Consider the following 21,704-nt stretch of genomic DNA (forward strand, 5'->3'; position numbering starts at 1 on the left):
AGTTGTCTGAGTGCCAAAGGTATGTTCAGCAGACCTGCACATTACCACTGTGCTACTATGGTCAGCGGTCATGGTAACATAGTAAAATAAGTCCACTGAAGGAATAGGAAAAGTATACTAACAGTGCAGTCAATACTTGGATAAAAAACTGTTATTATTTATTTTTTTCCATTATTACATGTTGTGCCATATGTGAATATGGGATGTGCTCACATACATACAGGTCTATGTCTGAAGTGTGAAACTTACCAGCCAGCACACGGTACCATCACTGCATACCCGATGGACTAAAATGCACCTTGTGTAAATGCATACACGCTACACCTAACACAGGCGTAGGTAGGACTGTGAATATGCTGGAGATGTAAATGCAGTGCGTTTTATAACTGTCCTGCAGGAAACACCTAGGTCCTTGTCTGGGCATTTAATTGTGCGATCAAAAAAATCCTTTTTTGTTAAAAAACAAACAAAAAACTCCCAAACATGTGTCATGATGCGTGTGCAACACCAGTAATCCAAACTTTGTTACCCTCAATATCAATGACTGTGTGATCAGCTGTAAGGGCCAATGACAGGTGAGTGGATCTCACAGTCACTGGTCGTTGTGCAAACAAACAGGTTCATGTATGAAACTGCTTGTTTGACTCCCATTATTTTTTTATTTTCAGGGCAAACACATTTATAAATTTAATAGTTAATAGTTTTACATATTTTTCGTCGTCTTAGTGGCTATTGTAAAATTTCAAGTTTTTAAAATGGTTCCATATTGCTGCTTAGCAAACAGCAAATGTAGTCTATACTAAAAATTCACAGACGGACGAACACTGTGTGTGTGTGTGTGTGTGTGTGTGTGAGTGGATGCGTATGTGTGTGAGTGAGGGGGCGGTGATGATTCAGAAGTCAGATTTCTCACAGGAACAGTCACTTCACTAAAAGCAGAAACACACTGCAGTTGGCGAGTGAGGACAGACTATTCTTTTTTCTCTTTGATGGAGAATTGAATGATTTACAGAAAACTATACAAACTTTCAAACTGAATATTTTATTTGGACTTGCTCACTGCTTTTTCAGTCGGTATTCAGAAAGTGCGTTATGTCCAGAGTTACCAATCTGTCAAAACTGCGACAGGAGAGGATGCGGGAGATCAACCTGCGGGTAAGTTGGCATGTTCTCGACTCAGTTCTGCATTAATAATAAAGACGATAGCATCGGTGGCAAGTGTTGGACATATATTGACGACAGGCAAGAAAGCACTTTTACAAAATCTTGTGATTGTTACAATGTGTGTTCATTAATACAGTACTGTAGGTCATAGATCCTACCAGTTCATGGTTTTGTCTCCACCCCCACTCACACTTCCTTACTCCTTCACCCGCTTTTGCACTCTGAACCATAAATTTTGTAATTTCCGTGTTGTGACACAGAGCCAGCTCTTGAAAGACATGAGCACAGGCCTGGCAGATCACTGGGCCTTATGTAGCTGCATGGGTTGCAGCTAAGTCTACATGCAGCATGTAGGTGGTTGTGAGTATGTTTGCTTGTACACTGTGTGCAAGCTCCTAGGACTATATTCGACTATAGCAACTGTTGCCATAGAAATGGCTGTGACTGTGTGCTGATACCAGTTTCTGTTGAGCTTTCTTGGGGCAACAAAGACATTTCTTTGTTGGGGACAATGTCTTGTCTCCAACCTCCATGCTTGGGGACACTACTTGCGATAAGGCAGACTGGGGTGGTGGTTCCCATTTTTGAGATGAGGAGCTGAAGGATTTGTTCCAATTACTAGTTGTTTCACACTGCTCAGTCTTTCTGCGGATGTTTCTTCGAAACTATGATTCTTTAAGTGTGCTGTGTATTTTCAGCATTCCCAAAAAGTGCTATAGTGGAGTCTAATATGATTTTACTGGACCTCTGAAATCTTCATCAAGGTCAAAAAGGTCAAACTTTCAATGGATCAGACTTTCATAAAAAGTGTTTTATCTTTAAAACTGTGCTTAAAATTCCCCTGCCTTGGTTTTTATTGCCAACATTGACATTAGCATGACCTTAAATTGTTTCCAGTGTGGCTGAATTAAAGCAATTCAATTCAATTCAATTCAGTTTTATTTATAAAGTGTCAAATCACAACAACTGGCTCAAAGTGGGTTATATTGTAAGGTAAAGACTCTACAATAACACAAAGAATACAGAGAAAACCCCAATAGTTATATAACGCCGTGTGCTTTGGTGACAGGATTCAGGGTCACCTGGTCCAGCCCTAACTATATGCTTTAGCAAAAAGGAAAGTTTGAAGCCTAATCTTGAAAGTAGAGATAGTGTCTGTCTCCTGAATCCAAACTGGAAGCTGGTTCCACAGAAGAGGGGCCTGAAAACTAAAGGCTCTGCCTCCCATTCTACTTTTACCATAGAAACCCCAAGTAAGCTCACAGTCTCACACTGAAAAAAAGAACATGTTAATTCAATAGTGGACATTGGTTGCACACAATTGTTTTGCTTTGGCAGAAACTTAAACAACTTAGTTAAATCAACACAGCTTATTCATAATCAATAAACCTGTGCATTCTGTGTTGATGAAACGTGATTGAAACATGTTTAAATGAAGTAAGTTGAGCTCTTGGAATATTTTAATCCTTCACAATTTCGTCACTTTATTCCAACACTATTCAATAACTTTTACCCCAGTTTACCCCAGTATTACTTGGTCACTTGAATACTACATGTTGTCTTCATATTACATAATGTTCAACAAAGTCTAGAGTCTGGCTAACATAAAAAGTTAATGGATTTACAACAACTTCTACTGTATCCATCCTACTAGCTTTATCCGGGTTGCAGGAGTGCTGGGGCATAACCCAGAAGTGATAGGGTAAGAGGCAGGGTACACCCTGGACAGGTCACCAGTCTATCACATAGAGACAAACAACTTTTTGCACTCACAGGTTTAGAATCACCAATTAACCTAACTTGAATAACTGCATGACTTTTAACTGTGGGAGGAAACCAGAATACCCAGTGAGAACCAACTGCAAACTAGCCAGATTGTTTAACCAACATTGAACAATAAATGCTTACAGCTAAACCCGGCCAAAACAGAAACTTTGATTATTGCACCAGACAGTGCAATACCTGATATTAATCGGTGACTGGGTGACTTAGGTTCCTCACAGAAACATAACTTTAGAAACCTGGGTGTTACTTTTGATGAAGCTTTTTCTTTGGAGGGACATTTAAATCAGATGGTAAGAACCTGCTTTTTTCACTTGAGGAACATTTCATAACTTAGATCCATCGTGTCAACAAGTGAACTCGAGATGATAAAACATGCTTTTATCTCTACAAGACTTGACTACTGTAACAGCCTGTTTACTTGTCTAAACAAGAAAGGGCTAGCTCGTCTACAGGTTGTTCAAAAGTCTGCAGCGAGGCTACCGACCTGCTTGAACAAGGGAGCTCATATGACCCCTGTGTTAAAGTCGCTGCACTGGCTACCAATCAGATTTAGGTCCCATTTTAAAATCCTAGTTTTAACTTTTAGAGCATAACAGGGACAGCCCCCCCATATTGCAGATTTGATTCCTACACATACCTCTTCTCGTAACCTGAGGTCATCAAATCAAAACCTTTTAGTCCCCCACACTCGCTTTAGAACATGAGGGGACCGATCTTTCCAAGCTGTTGCATCCAGACTGTGGAATGCACTTCCTTTATTTCTACGGTGTTTGGACTCAGTGGAGACCTTCAAAAAGCAGCTAAAGACATTTTTATTTCAAAAAGCTTTTAATGCTTTTAAGACAAATAGCTTTTAAAGCACTTTGTGATACATGAGACACATTTCATGAGTCCAGGCAACTAACCACTCTTACTAGATTGTATCATGTCATCTCAACAAGAACAAAATAAGTTGTTGAATTTCATACAGATCCTACATGATTTAATCACGTTCACCATAGAAACATGAAATTATTTTCTTCAAATTACAAGTTATGCTTTTGTAAATGTAACAACCACCCATTTTTTTTTGAGTGCAGAGTAAAGTGCTCTAATGAGATAACATGGTACTATAAGGTCATTGAGATAAGACGGGGTATAATTAAACAAGACCTTGTACATGATAAGAACGATTTTAATTTGATTCTGGATTTAACAGGGAGCCAATGAAGCGAAGCCAATATAGGAGAAATATTCTCTCTCTTTCTAGTCCCTGTCAGGACTATAAAGGAGGAGGACCCTCACTGACATGAACAAATTGTAAATACAAATACAACTACTCTTTCAAGGATGTTTGATATGAAAGGAAGGTTGGAGATTGGCCTATAATTAGCTAAGACAGCTGGGTCTAGAGATGCTTTTTAAGTAAAGGTTTAACTACAGCCAGCTTGAAGGCCTGTGGTACATAGCTGATTATTAGAGATAGATTGATCATATTTAAGATCGAAGCATTAATTAATGGCAGGACTTCTTTGAGCAGTTTTGTAGGAATGGGGTCTAAAAGACACGTTGATGGTTTGGAGGAATTAATTATTGAAGTTAACTCAGAAAGATCAATTGGAGAAAAAGAGTCTAACTTAACATCAATGGTACTAAAAGTAGCTGTAGATAAGATTAAGAGTTACATAGTGATGGTTGTGATTATTACTAGTTAACGTTAAAGGGATGGTTGGCTCAACAGAGCTCTGACTGTTTGTCGGCCTGGCTACAGTGTTGAAGAGAAACCTGGGGCTGTTCTTATTTACTTCAATCAGTGATGAATAGTAAGATATTGGGTAGGATGCTACATCCTAGATGCATGGAGGAGCATTTCCGCAGGTCCTTCCTCCCTGCAGCTGTCAGACTGTACAATCAGAACTGCTCCCAACAATCATAGATGTTTACATCAGCGCTGTAACTGCAATAAGTTAATCAACCGATTTGCACTACAACCTGGTTTGCCTCTTATCTGTAGTTATTTTTATTTAATTTAACAACTGTACAGTACTCTCTGTATATAGTAACCATTGTCCTTTATGTAAATATTCAAGAAAAATTGTGTATGTTTATGTCTTTTTGGCTGCTGTTACAACCAAATTTCCCCTTGTGGGACAATTAAAGGATTATTCTATTCTATTCTATTCTATTCTATTCTATTCTATTCTATTCTATTCTATTCTATGTTCTAGCTTTATGGAAGATATTACAACAATGCATTTGTTTATGGCCAAGTTATCTGAACGTGTAGTTTAGTAATAATTCTGCTTCCCTGATAAATTGCTCCTCTTTCATCCCAATCTGTCTTTAGACTCAAGCTATGATGTAAATAAGCAGAACTAATTTCACAGATGTTAAGTAGCAGATTCAGTGCATAAGCTCTACTTTCTCTCAGTAAAAGTATGTGAATAAGTATTTTGTATTACAAGTTTTTTACATTCTGTTTCATTTTCAGAATAAAGAGCGAGAGCGCATGAGGGAGCGAGAGAAGGCTGCAAGGGAGAGTGTGGTGCTCAAGCCCAATGGTCACCTTTTTACATCTCTGACAGTGTCAGGAACCACACTCTGCTCAGCATGCAACAAGAGTATCACTGCAAAGGAGGCTCTCTGCTGCCCTAGTAAGTAACACTGTAGTTATTCCACCGTCTCATCATTATGCTTTATATAGTGAGAGGCAGCTAGACGAGCGTAGTTCAGGAAGTTGTTATTTTATTGTGAGTATGATGATAAAGCTAGAGACACAAACCTCAGAGCAAAGTTCTCTGTATGTCTAAAAACACAGGATGTGCAGTGAGTTAGGCATCACCTCTAGCTTGGTTTTTTAGTGTTTGGTCCCTTTTTATCAACTGAATTAGACTTTGAAAGGAGGGAGACAAGAGGGGGCCATTACATTAATATTTAATTCTTAAATTAAACTAAAAAAAAAAACTATTTATGGTCAAAGATGAAGAGACCTGGTTCCACTCTTATTTTGAATCAGTCTTCACTTTAGTCACAGGAAACAGAGAAGTAACAGAGAAAACCCATCAATCACATGTCCTTTTATGAGCAAGCACTTTGACAACAGCGGGAAGGAAAACTCCCTTTAAACAGGAAGAAACGCCCAGGCTCAGGGAGGGGCGGCCGCTGACCGTGACCGCATCATGACTACATCAGCAGTCACAGTAGTGCTGATATTTTCAGAATCTTTATTATAATGTGATGACTGAAGAAATAAAGAGCAGTCAGTGAACACAGTTTCAATCACCAAATTAAATAACCTGTCAAAATACAACAAAAGGAGTTTTTGCTATTTGTTTTTATCACAGTGTGACGATGACAGCTCAGTCCACTCTTATTCTCAAAGCTACTGGTTGGCTGCAGGCTGTGTGTGCCCTCATGCACAGTATATGCCATAATAAACTATCGCTCACAGCTTATCATGTGTGAAAAAACAGGGTTACTGTTGCTAAGAGTGAAGTACGTTGTAAACTGTGAGCCATGGCCCCGAACAAGTTGTCATCAGTGCATAAGAGTTTCTGTGACCTGTTTCTTACTTTCTTAACTTTTCATTCCCGTCCATATCAGTACATTTATACAGCATTGAGGACTGATGTGTTTTCACATCACAACTGTTGGTTTAACCAGTGGGTTCCTTGGTGCCCCCTTGATGTTTGAAAAATGTAAGTAAAATAAGCACTGAATAGGTTCTGGATAAATAAAGAAGTGGTTTAAAAACTGCTGGCTTACAGGTTGTTGGCAGCGAAATTGGTGACTAAAGAGATTATTTTGGTTGTGGATGTGATTATAGTGAAAGATCTGTGTCTAATGAGTTTGTTGATTTAACTGCATGTTTTATGTTCCTCGCTGTTTATTTTGCCTCTTGTGTCTTCATTTATTCCAGCATGCAGTGCCACTATCCACAACCGATGTCGAGATACTTTGCCGAACTGTGCCAAAATGAAACAGAGGGTAAGACACGGACTTCACTACTAATCACAGTTTCTACAAAAACCAAAGAGTCTTGTACATCAGTCTGAGCACGTGTTCTTCATCTGTCTGGTCTGGGTGAGGCTGAGCTGGTTCAGATGCATGGTCATCTAATTTTTGGGCTGCTCTTCTTGTTGCCTAAGCACTGGCAGTGTCCAAAGTGTCCTGCTGTATCCATCACTGAGTGGCTGTGTGTGTGACTGGGTCAATGTGGCTCGTTGTGCAAAAGAGCTTCAAGCAGTGACTAAGATTAGCTACATGCTGTTTAATTTACTGATCTCACAGACACGTCACAGACTTAGAGTTACAGTTACCAAGTAAAACAGTGATGTTATAGAAGTCATCATCAAACCAACAGACACTGCACTAGTGAATCCAAGCACTGGAAGAGTTTTGTACTTCTTTTGTATTTAAAGGTATCAGATCACTTTTGAGAATGATGGTCTTTGCTTAATCAGAAATGATGAAACACAGCCTGTAACAGTTCATCAAGAATACTAATTGTTTTTGTCAAATTGTGGATGTAGTGCTGCTGAAATTTACATGTAACACTGAAAGTCTGCACTTCAGTATCTGTGCTGTTCAGATATTTATTGATCTAAACGTATTTCTGTTCTGAATAGTTCCCAGTAGTTCCAGCTGTGTTCCCTGCTGTTTCCTGTCCCCCTGTTTGTGTCATAGTCTTTGTCTCTAGTTCTGTTCTGTTCTTGTACTGTTAGTGTTTCTGTGGTTCCTGTAGTGCTGCAGTTCCAAGCTCCGAGTCATTCCCCCACGTTACAGTGTTCCCTCATGAACAGCCTATTGTGTCAATAAAAGGTTGTTTTAGTCCCTTTTATTTATTCCTAACAGTTTGCTTTTGGGTTCTCAATCAACATTAAATATAATGACTAGTGAATTTATTCTGGTAGCTAAACTGACCTAGAAACTCTCTTTGTTTCATTTTTTGTGCTCCTGTAATTGTAGTTTTTGTCCTTTATTAATTCAGCAACAAAAGACGGCCCTGATGAAGAACAATGTTCCACTGCGTGCAAAAAGTAAGAACAATGGAACAAATGTAAGAAGTGAGCTGCATATTCTGCCTCACTCTTGTCCTGTCTTCTTTCCTTCCTCCCTCCTATCTATCTCTTTTGCAGTATGTTCCTCCGTCAACATTAAAATCCTCTTTAGCTTGCTAACATGTTGGGATATTTTTCCCCTTTATAATACAACTATTTTTTCTTCTCAGCTCAAGGAATGCGGGAACGTCCAACTTCAGCTATTTACCCCTCTGACAGCTTCCGACAATCTCTGCTCAGATCACGCCGTGGCCGCTCTCACCTATCCCTGTCCAAGAGTGTTTCCACCAACAACATCGTAGGGTGGGTCATAAACATAGAGCGAATATTAGTGTTGCTCTGTTGTTTGGTTAAAGTTGCCTGAGGTCATCAGTGCACACTTGTTTGTTGGATTAAGGACAGAAACCAGTCACATCCACTAGGTTGGATTTGGATTGGCTTTGTCGAATGTTTAATGAACATCAAGAATGCAAAAAACGCAGGACAGGAAATGATCTTTTAAAAACACAGTACGTGTCCTTAACCGTGGTCACTCACTGTCACATGGTGGGACAGGAAAGGTCATGAAGCTAATTTAAGATGATTTTGAAGTGCAACCATGAGTATTCATAATGCTTGCTTTCCCCCAACAGGTCAATGTTTTTGATGAGTGAGGCACAGAACAGACTGTGACTGACAGACAGATGATGATGAGGCAAAGATTATCCATGTCCATCTTTATGCTACAGTCATTGACAATGATAAAAATGTATTAATATAGGTTTTATAAATGCTCACAGGGACAGTGTGATAATATCTCAGATTGCAAAACATATACTCTGCTCCACCTGATTTGAATTCAGTTCAGAAACACAGAGACAAAAACTCTGGCTGAACCAGGCTGAGGGAGGGGGGAAGTCTTGACCGGTGGGGATTAGAGGAGGCACACATGGCCCCCTGTGAAGTCATGCAAACAGTGCAGCCTTGTTGCTCTTTTTCTGTGACACATACACCCAAAAAGAACAACAATACCTTCAAAAAAAGAAGATCTATTACAAACCCTCCATTCCATGTTTGTTCAAAACCAAAGAGCTCACCCACTGTGTCTGGGATTGACACTAGATGTGTTGATTTTGTGATGGCAGTTCATACGGCTCCATGTTGATATATATATACACGAGGAAATTTTCAGTTAACCCTCATAAACTTTGTTGGAAACTGTCAGCTTCAATCACAACACTAACATTCCCAACTCCAAAATGTCTGAGTTGGTGTACAGCCAGTGAAATCTCTATGCATTAAACACCACTGTTCAAGGTACCTCTTATTATTTTAACATTTTGGCTCAGTTTGGTTCTCCAGTTTGTTCGCCACTACATTTATTTCATGCACAATAGTTATGCACCAATAATACCTGCATGCATGTGTGTGCTGCAGGTCGCTGAATGATGATGCTCCCCTGGGACTACGCAGAATTCTCTCCCAGTCTACGGACTCCCTCAGCTTCAGAAACAGAACTATGTCGATGGAGTCGCTCAATGATGACGGTATCGCAAACATCCAAGCAACACAAAATCTTAGACAGCTCCATATGTTCACAGTCAGTTAGTAGGTTATTAATTATACATGTATGTTATATACTCACAAAGACCGAAGTAACCAAACTGGTCATTTTGCAGCAACATCACAATACACTGGACTGTAGTAGAAAACAAACCAGAACAAACCAGAACAGTTCATGAAGATGGCTGATGTGATAAATCATAAGGGTAATGGGTAATAAATGAAAAAAAAAATAAATTAAAATTAAACCAGAGTGCTGCAAATAATATCTGGCATAAAAAACAAACACATGAAAATGGAAACGTTGTCACTGAAATACACCCTCACACGTTACTTTGTGACACTTGTGCAAGTTTTAGCCTGGCCATTTTCGGACTGGCACACAGTGAGGTCTCCTGCTGCTTCGAGCTTTGGTGAGGTGCATGTTCAGGGAGGATGTTGTGCATACCTTGGTTGTACTGTTCTTCTTAGACCTCTGCTGTCAACAGGCCATTTTCACCCAGAGAACTAATGCTGCTGATTAGATATGTGCATAAATGAGCAGTTGAACAGGTGTACCTGGAGAATGTAGGTTTTTAAAACAGAAATTCCTTGTGACTATTTTCCACATAGAAAGTAAGGGCTGAATGGGAGACTGCAAAGAGTACAAGTCCCAATAATTTGTCTGATAGTTTATGGATTAATAAGGTGGAGAGAACGCCAGTTCCAAAACTGCAGTTTGGAACTGGCGTTCTCTCCACGCCTGCACACCTTCTTATTGTAACATTGTGACAGATGAATGCATGTTACCAGAATTTAAGCACGCTTATCAACATGAATGCATTTTTGGTGCTTAACTTAAATAGATAAATGCTTAACTACTAGTAGTTGGGGGTGGCTGCAGCTCAGGAGGTGGAGCAGGTGTCCATTAACTGGAAGGTTGTTGGTTTGATCGGGATGCTAAATATCCTTGGGCAGGATACTGACCCCAAGTTGCATCCATCAGAGTATGAATGTGTGTGAATGCTAGATAGGAAGCACTCTCATTTAAAAAAATAAGTGCTTGTATAAATGGCTGAATGACCCCGGTTGTATAAAGCGCTTTGAGTGCTAGGGTAGAGTAGAAAAGTGCCATATGAGAACCAGTCCATTAACCGCTTAGTGAATGCTCTGATTAGTAATAAGATCCTCATAAACAGCATTTTCTTCCTGAATGTAGTAGACTACAACTGTACAGTAGTATAAGTGAAACTTTACACATTTCTAAGACATGACGAGGTCGTTAAATCTTCAAACCTTCAAACCTTCAGAGTACAGGAGAAAGCTCAAGTCGTCTGTTCAAACTTTTGTCTTCAGTCTACAATAATCTCTCATACAATAATAGTAAAATAAAACAATAGTCTGTGAGTCTGCAGTCTTTCATACTGATCTTCTTTTCCTCTTTAGGAGACATGTACTACGCTTCTGTCCTGGAGGAGATCGAGCTTGAGGGCCAGGACTTTAAGGCTGACTCGTGGAGCATGGCTGTGGATAGCAGTTACTTACAGACACATCGCAAAAATGTTATCAAGAGGCAGGATGTCATCTATGGTGACAAAAACATGATCTATTTTTCATCATTTCTGCCTTATATGCAGACGTTCAGTCTATTGCTAAACTTTATACATGTGTTTGCATATGCAACAAAACAGTATGTCACCGTTTAGAAATATGTAATGGTTGTCATTTAAAAATGCCGTATGCATCTCATCTCACCTTTGTTATATGTGTGTGTGTATCTCTTAGAGCTGATCCATACAGAGCTGCACCACATGCAGACACTGCAGATCATGGAGAGGGTGTTTCGACAAGGCATGCTGGAGGAGCTTCAGTTAGAGCCCAGCACCGTGCATGCCATGTTTCCCTGCCTGGACCAGCTCATCAAGATACATTCCCAGTTTCTGGCACAACTTCTCCTGCGGCGCAAGAACAGCCTGCAACCTGGATCCAACCACAATTACACCATCCATCAACTGGGGGATATTCTAGTAGAGCAGGTTTGTGATTCTGCTGACTTTACCTTACTGACTCACATTCACAATAACGTGACTTGTTTGTGTGTTCTTCTGCCAGTTCTCAGGCCAGTCTGCAGATGACATGCAGAAGACTTATGCTGAGTTCTGTAGCCGACACTTAAAGGCTGTCAAATCATACAAGGAGCTGCTCGCTAAAGACAAGAAGTTCCAGTTCTTCATACGGGTAGGAGACACATGCATGAGCATATGTATATGTTAACGACTGTACCGACCTACCAAGACTTCCTAATTATTATTTCACCTTCCTCCGTCTCTTCCTCATTTTGTTGTTGGGACTGCTGCCCTTCCTGCTGCACTTCTCCATAGCTGTTGCCAGCATCAGTAGCCTCGTGTGACCGCGAGGGCTTGTTACCAGTTGTTGTTGGTGCTGCTGTTGACGACACAGCAGCATAATAAATATGAACAATAAAGCAACAATAAGCAAGTAAATAATTGGTTTACTTGGCACCTACAATGTTTCATACTAAAGGCATTTCAATTTTACTTGCACATCTTCAATAAGAAGATATGAATGAAAGAGCAAAACTCTAGAGTGAAAAGTCACTCAGGAGTCCATAGACTAAAGATGCTGATCATGTTGGAGTAGAGCTAAAGGGTTTGAATGAGTATGTCTGAAAGACACAATTAAGGAACCAGATGTGGCTGCTATAATTGGGTAACAAAGGGCAGAAATCCTGTTTAAGAACAAGAGGAGACATTCAAGAAAAAGAAAACGCAGCTTCAATTGAAGAGTGGAGGAAATGCTTCATCGGTACCTAAGATAAATTCACTGCCCCCTAAAATTAACAGAACACTTGGAAAACACATCAGATCTCAATGGGGAAAACATTCATGATGGATACTCATACTGGTATAGACTGGTAATGAGTTAGGAATGAAAGGATGCCTCATTGTTTGATGGAATGAAATGGAATTATGAACCTACAGACAGCTGAATTTAAAGAATGGCACAGCAGGCTATTCCATTTTACTAATGGTACTCAGGAGTTTGCATGACAATGTTGGGACATGGTCCTAATGAGACTGCAGGTGGTGACCTGGGGGATCTACTTTTAGATCTGCCTGCATATTAGCGCCAGATAAAGCCGGGCATTGTACACCAGGAGCAACCCAGTTACCCACTGCACCAGTGCAGGGTACAGTGGGTCAGAGGAATTCACACTGATACTGAAACGACGCTCAGGATGGCGTTGCTCAGCCTGTAGAGGTCTGTGTGCCAATTCTTTTCCCCCCATTGATATCTGATGTTCTTTCCAAGTGTTCTGTTCATTTTATTGGGCAGTAAATTTATCTTAGGTACTGATGAAGCACAGACCTGCCACCCCAGACCATCACTGGCCCACCACTAAACTTGTCCAGGCAGCAGAGTGTTCCCCACGGCTTCTCCAGGTCCTCTTACGTATGTCACGTGTGTTCAGTGTGAACCTGCACTTATCTGTGGACAGCACAGGATACCAGGGTGGACCTGCCAATTCTGCTATTCCATGACAAATGCCAATCATGCACTCACACATACAGTGTTGATACAGTTAGCACAGCGCCAACTAGACATTGTCGCGCCCTCAGGCCACCCTCATGGAAACTGGTTGAAACCATGACTTCTTGGAGAAAAGTCATACCTTTGACTTCAGCTCTGCTGAGTGTTTGATTCTGTAACATCGTCACTGATCACTTTTAAATAACAATGAAAAATTAAAGCTTCCTTTCTGTCTCTAAGCAGCAGGTGAGTCGAGGACCCTTGCTACGTTGCCATGGTGTTCAAGAGTGCATCTTATTGGTGACTCAGCGGATGTTCAAGTATCCTGCACTTATTCAGCGCATTCTGGACAACACAACTGGTGACTCATCCCAGTCATCTGCCTCCTTCTTTTTCAGATCTACCACGTCACTAGAAAATTAAAAAATGCTAGTTTTCACATTTAGCTAATAGCTACATTTATGGTTTCACACATCGAAGCAACACCAGGCTTCAATGTGAACCTTTTCCTCTTCTCCATTTTCTGTTATTTATGGAAAACTTAACCCTTTAACACCCAGGGTAATATATTTGATACATAAAGCTTTTGTGAGCTGGATTTAGTAAATTAAAACTCATATATGCAAATTTATATTTTGTTCTTTCTTTTGAAAAAATTGTCAGAAGATGAAATTCAAACTTCACAGTTTTACTGAAATTAGAGATGAATCTGATGCTTGTTTCTATGTGAGTAAGATAACATGCAAGGATGTTTGCTTGTTTTTTATCCAGATGATGAAGAAGAAGCTTCCTCTGTGGCCCAGGCTCTACTGATGGTCAGAGAACTTCTTAGTTCAATTGACCAACAGGTGCTGAAGTGTTCTCTCCCTGTGCAATAATCTGTGTGTCATTCATTCTCTTCATATTCAAATTCAAATATCAGCGAACTCACAAAGAATTTAAGTTCTTTTATAAATCTTACACATTCAGACATCAAGTACAAGTCAGTGCAAACACTCATTCACTCACGCATTCATTTGTTCTTCGCTCTCCTACCTCAGCTGTAAAGTGGGCAAGCTGTTTCACTTACTAAAGAGAGCATTTGTAGCATTTGCAGGACAAACAATTCCCAGCCCTGTTTGACAGATTCTAAACTTCCACACAAATTCTTTTAGCTCATACTCGAGATCTTTGTTTGTTTCTAAGACTGGTTTACTTCTGTTTTTATCTACTGAATAATCTCATATAATATATTATACTGTAATACAGTCATAATATGTAGTATTTATTAGTTTCAATAGAAAAACCTTTAGTAATAAGACCTTACTACTACTATTGTTACTGTTACTATTCCTCTACTTTTACTAAAAAAAACTCAGTAAAACTCAGTTTAATTTTAAATACTTAGACCATTAATGAGCTCAAAGCATACCACTAAAAACAGACAATGCATGAGAATGAATAATATTATGTTTAGTACTAATATGGTTACTCAGGGGTTAACGTGGGCTTTAGCAGGCACTGCCACACATGAGGTTCCTATCTCAGATGTTTCAGTGTGTTGTGAGGAAAAGAATGATTTTAAAATGAGTCCCGTTTGTTTTTTTGAACATCTCAGTCTCTCTCTGATGTCCTCATTTCTAACTTTGTCCATCCTGGTCACTCCAAATGAAAACCTGACCATCCAGCACCTCCGGCTCCACCTCCTGTCAAACCATAGATGACAGCAGGTCTCGCTACCATTCTGTAAACCTTCCTGTTAATGATGGCTCCTGTCCTTCTGTCACAAATCACCCACCACACTCATCTCAGCCCACTCCACCCTGCCTGTGCTCTCGTCTTCATTCTAGTACACTGTCCATTCCCTGAGATGGTTGACCCTTGGTACCCATCTACCATCACCATCTTTAATCTTTGCATGTTCATCTTTCCACCTGACTCCCTCCAATTCACACACATTTATTTTGTCTTGCTTCAAGTGATGTTCATTCCTCTTCTCTTCAGAGCACACCTCCACCTCCATCACCGTTTCAAAATGGATGTTAAAAATCTCCTTGTAACATCCATTTTAGCTGACTCAGATTAGCTCGTTAGTTCATTCAGATGTTAATACATAATTTAATAATTAATCAAACTGAAAATGTAAGATTGAATTTCCTGTCGGCAGATGGACGATCTGGAGAAAACACAGCGGCTTCAGGAAATCCTTGCCAAGCTTGACCCAAGGGCTGAGGCCATAGTACGGGATGGAGGAATATTTAAAGCTGGAGAGTTACTCCGAAGGAGACTTATCCGTGAAGGGACCCTTTTCTGGAAAACTCCAGGATCACGACTCAAAGGTACACAACAACTGGGTGATTAATATTTAATAAAACAAACATAATACAACAGGTAGACACTGACTATTGTCCTATTACTAGCTGTCTTAATTCTTTATGGCATAGATTCAACAAGGTGGTGAAAACATTCCTCAGAGATTTTGGTTCATATTGACAAAATACCATCAAGTCAAAACTGAACATTTAAATCAGCCTCAGTTGACCTTTACAAAGCTGTACAGCAGGGGTGGGGACCTCCAGGCCTGGAGGGCCGGTGTCCTGCAGGCTTTAGATCACACCCTGGGTCAGCACACCTGAATCACATGATGAGTTCAGGCCTCTGGAGAACTTCAAGACATGTTGAGGTCATTTAAATCAGCTGTGTTGGATCAAGGACACATCTAAAACCTGCAGGACACCGGCCCTCCAGGCCTGGAGTTGGACACCCCTGATGTACAGACCGTATATATAAAACACACGTAATACGTTGGCTTATGTAATTATTCTGTCATTAATAATAAACAACATTAAAATACACCTTAAAAACCATGAATCTCTATTATGAAACAAATTCTCAATTTAAAAAATGACAAATATAATGAAATAAAAATAATAATAAAAGTAAGTACGACTGTGCTTGCACAATGAAAAGTCGGGACACCCTGCGCAACTAGAATGAAAGGCAAGCAAGAATAAATGCAGACCGACAAGAGACAGAGGACAGCACATAGCATAAATACACAGAAGGCAACGAGGGAAATGCACAACAAGAGGGAGACACAGCTGAACCTAATTAAACATGAGGAGACAGGGAGGAAAACAGAATACACTGACATAGGACATGGACTTTCAAAGTAAAACAGGAAATGCAAGAGACATACACAACGACGCTGACTTACCACTGAGACATAGAGACATGACTGACTGAGGAGACAGAGGGAACACGGAGCACAGGAACTGAACCCAAGATACTAGAAATGAACTCAAAGACCGACCCAGGACTGTGACAGGTTATGTTATGTTAATGTTCCCTGAGGCATGGATTATGGACCTGGTAAAAAAAGAAAAATATTAAAAAAAATGTGTGACATCAAAGCCGATATGAAAAATGACTAAATAAAAACCAAAAGACGAAGAAGAATGTCGGTGGAGGACAAAGTCCACCTGATGTGTTTGCCCAAAATAAGAGACTTATGTTGTTAACTGTATCTTACTGATTAATTTTCATGTTAATTAAGAAATCAGCTATGATCAATATAGTGTTTAACATAACTGGAGTTTTTTTTTTTACCTCCTGTGTTGTTTGACCTTTTCACTGGTAAAGTATAGCAGTGAAAGTGTTCTCTATTAGAATATGTTATATAAAAGAGGTATATGTATTATAGCTTCAGTTTGAACTTTCTCAGGTATTATTCTGTGGTCACATTTAACTGGATTTTTGTTTTTGTTTATGCTCTTAAATATGAGCATTTATCTTTTTTGTTTTTCTTTAACAATGTCAGACATGGTCATATTAAACTGTTGGCTGTCCGAGTGGTGTGGGTGATTTTAACACCCATGGAGAAAATGACGGCCTTAACACGACGTATAAGATATTACTCCCATACTGGCTGCTCATGATTGGCTCCCTGTTAAATCCAAATTTGAAATCCTTTCAATCACAAACAAGGTCTTGAATAATCAGGCCCCGTCTTATCTTATTAACTTTTCAATACCATATCACCCCATTAGAGCATATAGTTAGGGCTGGACCAGGTGACTCTGAATCCTCCCTTAGTTATGCTGCAATAGGTGTAGGCTGCTGGGGGACTCCCATGATGCACTGGGTGCTTCTTCTTTACTCACCTTGTTTTGTTTTGTTTGATTTTTCTTCATTCACTGTGTGTTTATACATTTACTCTGCATTAACCATTCTTCATTTTATCATTAATATTTTACTATTATTAATTATAATATTATTGTATTAGTTATTAATAATTTGTCCTGTCTTTGTCCCCTGACCCCAACTGGTTGGAGCAGATGGCCCCGCCCCTCCCTGAGCCTGGTTCTGCTGGAGGTTTCTTCCTGCTAAAAGGGAGTTTTTCCTTCCCACTGTCGCCAAAGGGCTTGCTCATAGGGGGTCATATGATTTAGGTTTTCTCTGTTTTCTCTGTATTATTGTAGGTCCCTACCTTGCAATATCAATCTCTCAGCACCTTAAGGCAACTGTTGTTGTGATTTGGTGCTGTATAAATAAAACTTTTAGAAAGGGGCTGTGTTGTTGTTACCAAGGTTTGAAAGTCTGGGATTGAACCTGCTGGGTGGTGGAGTCTCTATGGTTGCCTCTGTCTATCTCCCACACTTCAGCATTTAAACCCAGAACCATCCTGCATTGCATTAAGTAAAGATTTTATACAATGACACTAAAGGGTGATTCTATTCTAAGAAAAAATGTTTATGTGTGTGTTTGTGTAGATATACAGGTCTTACTGATGTCTGACATCCTGGTGTTTCTGCAGGAGAAGGACCAGAGGTACATCTTTCCATCTATGGTAAGAAAATGTTTGCACACATATTAAAAACACACACAAAAAACTAACCAAAAAACCCCCAAAGCATGCTAAAACTAGTGACATAAATGAATAATTTTTGGAATAGATGAGTGGAAAGACATTTTTTAAAAAGATTGTAACCCTTTTGTTTTGAAAATGATATTTCAAAACACTAAATAAATACTGATAAATAAGTAAATACTGCTTACACACAGACAGCGATGAAGCAGGTGACAGAGAGCGAATGCAGCAAGAAAGAGAAAGTACAATGATGTGCATTACTGGTAACCAAATAGCTGCGGCATGCTAAGCATGCTAACAGAACCCGAGAAGACCCCTCAGCCAAAACCCAATGAAATGCACAGAATCTGTATCTTTAGGTGTGTCCTGGCTGTTTTACCTGTTCGAGGTGTATGTGTGTGTAAGCTTTCATGTAACAAAGTCATTTATGTAAAATAAAAAGATAAACCAGAGTAAAAAAACACATAGTTACAATACGTTTTTCTCTTTCTCTTATTATTTCACTAAAACTATCCATGGTGTGCGTTTTAGGACAAACCTCCAGTACTGTCTCTTCAGAACCTAATAGTAAGGGACATAGCCAATCAGGAACGAGGCATGTATCTGATTAGTGATTCCACTCCTCCTGAGATGTACGAGTTTTATGCTGCTTCCAAGGACGACAAGAACATCTGGATACGCCATGTACAGCACGCTGTCAGCAAGTGGGTAAATACACATACAACACATGCTAAAGCTTTCCATCAGTTTGTAATCTACATGTTGGGGAAACTGAGATTTATTGCATCTTGGGTCTTATTTCTACATTTTAGAAAATATAAAGAAAAAGGTAATTACCCAGAGAAAATTATGGACTCTGTAAATCCCACAGAAAACAAAATCTAAATTAATCAGACAAAATATTTACTTGCATTTGCAGAGCAGAATAAATGTAGCATGTTTTTCATAGAGCCTGTACTTTCCTCCTAAGTTATGAGGTCGGCACACTGGTTGCTATAATAATAATAATAATAATAATAAATAATAAATAATAATAAAAATAAATAAATAAATAAATATATAAATATAATATATATATTATATATATATTTCTATATTATATTTATATTATATATATTTATATTTATATTATATATATTTATATATATATTTATATTATATTTATTTATATATAATATATATATAATATATAAATATATAATATAAATAAAAATAAAAATAATAAATACTACTACTACTACTACTAATAATAATAACTTTATTTATAAAGCACTTTCAAACAAAGTGCTGAACAGCTATTTGAAGACAAAAAAAGATGAACAAATAAAAATCTTAGCTGTTTCTTAGGTGATTGAAGGCAGTCCTCGTTGTGTCTTTTACATGAGACTCGAAGGAGCGCTCCGGGTCGAATCATGCGCCCAAGGTCTTTACCCCGTCCCTGCAATTTATGACATAGTCATCCATTTTCAAGGTGAAGTTTTGGGAGAAGTAATGACATTTTTCCGGTCCAATGACCATCAACGCTGTCTTATCAGCATTAAGATAATAAAACACAGTGATAAAATATTCTTACCTCAGTTCAACCTGTCTTTTCTTCTCAGATTCATCCACACTGGAGGCATCTTTATAGTAAATTTCTCAGTTTATACATCCTTGGCTCCTGTCCCCACGACTTTGGTGGGTTTGCTTAAACCTGATGAGCAGCTACCATAAACCTCTTCATGCTCTGCTTGCATGCAGGAGTTTCCCTGGTCGAGTACTAAGTGTATGTCAGTAGGGGTTTTTGTCCCAGTCTGCTTTATAGAAACTTTATAACTAAAGATTGCTGTTCATCACCTTTATCTTAGGTTTTACTGGGAAAAAAATTCAACACTTCCTTTATTCGGTTTTTTAAGGCATCTCTTTGTGTTAGATCAAACAAATTTTACATGACTCAAATAAAACCTGAGTGTAGAAGAACAGGCGTTGTGAGACTTGTGGGTTGGCGGTGCTGTCTGCCACCTGCGTCTCCCTCTTGCACTCGTGCTGTCTCTCTTCTTGTCCCGGGGTTTATGGTTTCTGGCCCTCGGCGGTTCTCAGGGACGAGCCTTCGCCCTTGGCGCCTCCATGGGTGTTGGTTTGCTATGATGGGGTGGGTGCCATTTTCTTATGTCTCCTGTGTTGTCTGTTGACTCCAAGTGGGGCGAGAGTGGCGTGGGATATGTGGAGTGGTGGGTGCATCTCACTTCCGGGATTGGTGAGGATGTGGGGGATGTGGGGGGCTCGGCTGGGTGCCTTGTGGGACTGGTCTTCATGCGCCACTGGCGGTGAGCCACTCTGCCCGGGTCATGCTGGCTGGTTCATGATGTACGCTTTTTTAAATGCTCATTAGTTTCATGCCAGATGTAACGGGACACAAACTCTGGGGATCATCAAGATGTGTTTAGCAAATACAAAACAATCCAGTTTCTTTGTTACTGTTGAATCATGACGACTGACCTAATGAGGTAAGTAGGACTGCAGTTCTAGGTCTGTTCTAGATGTTGCTGTAGGTTCTTCTGTGACCTCCTGGAGTAATTCTGGTGCTTTCCCTGGGGAGTTGATCACTGTTTGATGTTTTCTCCGTCTGTGGTGGAGTCCCAAAGTCTTTGGATTTGTAAGATGTCAAAAATTTTGTTACTCAGTTGTTCTTGAGTTTCCTTAGATTGTTATATGATGTGTTGCTTTTTGAGATCTTTTAGTGTACATCTGAGTACTGTCTGTTTGAGTCTTTTCTAGATTTAGTTGGTCTAACAGTAATCAGGGTTGGGTGTGGCTACTGAAATCTAACTCAGCTTTCCACAAAGTTCATGATTCAACAAAGGGGGGATTTACCACACAGGGCCAGTATAGTGAGAAATATTCAGAAATACTTACTGCACTGTATTTACATCTTTTCATGGGAATAACTTCCATCTTTCTAGCTTCCAGTTTCTTCTCCATGGGGGCGCTCTGTATGTTTATTGTTATATAAATATATATATAATTTGGGGGCAATGGGGCTGTGATTAGTTTGGTGTGTAGTTCAACCTCAGCTCAGTATATGCATGTGTTATTCAATATCTTGACACTCATGCTCTCCAGCCTCCTCCCAATGGGACATGCTGGGAACACCTCACCCAGGAGGCGTCCTTATCAGACGCCCAAACCACGTCAAATGGCTCTTTTTGATGCGGAGGAGCTCCCAGATGGCTGAGCTCCTCGCCCCAGAGGTCAGACACCCTTCAGGGAAAGCTCATTTCTGTTTGTACCCGTGTTTTTGGTCACCATCCAGAGCTTGTAACCGTAGGTGAGGGTAATACAGACGAGTTACAAAAATGAGACCCAAGTTGTGATAAACTGCAAATTTCTATCTTTACTATCTGTATAATTATTGAGGTATAAATGTCTACTAATTAGTTTATGAACAAAAAACCGACAAATCTAAAACATTTGTATCCGTTTTATGACTGATGAGACGATATGTGTGGTCTGGATTTTGTGTGTTCAGGTGTCCATCAAGAGAAGAGTTTCCCCTGATAGAGTCGGAACACAAGGCTCATCTGAGGAGGCTCAAAGGTCAGGAGAATATACAGACTAACTGAATTACATTCACATTTCAAATACCTGGGAACCAGAAAGAGATGACATGGTAGCTTATTGGTGGAACTGCCTACGTATTCTCTACCACAAACTTTAACCAAAAAGATGAATAACCAGGTGTTCTTTCACCTTTTTGGTCCTAAATAGTTATTTAAAGGTTTCCATACTTTTACCAAATACAGAGGTGTTTGACC

General features: G+C 39.6%; 1 protein-coding gene across 2 annotated transcripts in view; it reads left to right on the forward strand.

Annotated features, from left to right (window-relative positions):
* Positions 1 to 907: 907 nt before the first annotated feature.
* arhgef2a (Rho guanine nucleotide exchange factor (GEF) 2a) overlaps positions 908 to 21,704 on the forward strand; it is a 33,210-nt gene continuing 12,413 nt past the window's right edge. For both annotated transcript variants that reach the window (XM_025902344.1, XM_003455249.5), the window contains exons 1-15: positions 908 to 1,155; positions 5,420 to 5,582; positions 6,848 to 6,915; positions 7,919 to 7,967; positions 8,159 to 8,291; positions 9,405 to 9,514; positions 10,956 to 11,099; positions 11,295 to 11,545; positions 11,622 to 11,747; positions 13,305 to 13,422; positions 13,833 to 13,909; positions 15,208 to 15,379; positions 17,813 to 17,889; positions 18,442 to 18,614; positions 21,419 to 21,486. In XM_025902344.1, the coding sequence (XP_025758129.1) occupies positions 1,093 to 1,155; positions 5,420 to 5,582; positions 6,848 to 6,915; positions 7,919 to 7,967; positions 8,159 to 8,291; positions 9,405 to 9,514; positions 10,956 to 11,099; positions 11,295 to 11,545; positions 11,622 to 11,747; positions 13,305 to 13,422; positions 13,833 to 13,909; positions 15,208 to 15,379; positions 17,813 to 17,889; positions 18,442 to 18,614; positions 21,419 to 21,486 (1,792 nt within the window). In that variant the 5' untranslated portion in view covers positions 908 to 1,092. The remainder of the gene's footprint in view (positions 1,156 to 5,419; positions 5,583 to 6,847; positions 6,916 to 7,918; positions 7,968 to 8,158; positions 8,292 to 9,404; positions 9,515 to 10,955; positions 11,100 to 11,294; positions 11,546 to 11,621; positions 11,748 to 13,304; positions 13,423 to 13,832; positions 13,910 to 15,207; positions 15,380 to 17,812; positions 17,890 to 18,441; positions 18,615 to 21,418; positions 21,487 to 21,704) is intronic.

Source organism: Oreochromis niloticus, linkage group LG22 (genome assembly GCF_001858045.2).
Source record: "Oreochromis niloticus isolate F11D_XX linkage group LG22, O_niloticus_UMD_NMBU, whole genome shotgun sequence".
Lineage (NCBI taxonomy): Eukaryota > Metazoa > Chordata > Actinopteri > Cichliformes > Cichlidae > Oreochromis > Oreochromis niloticus.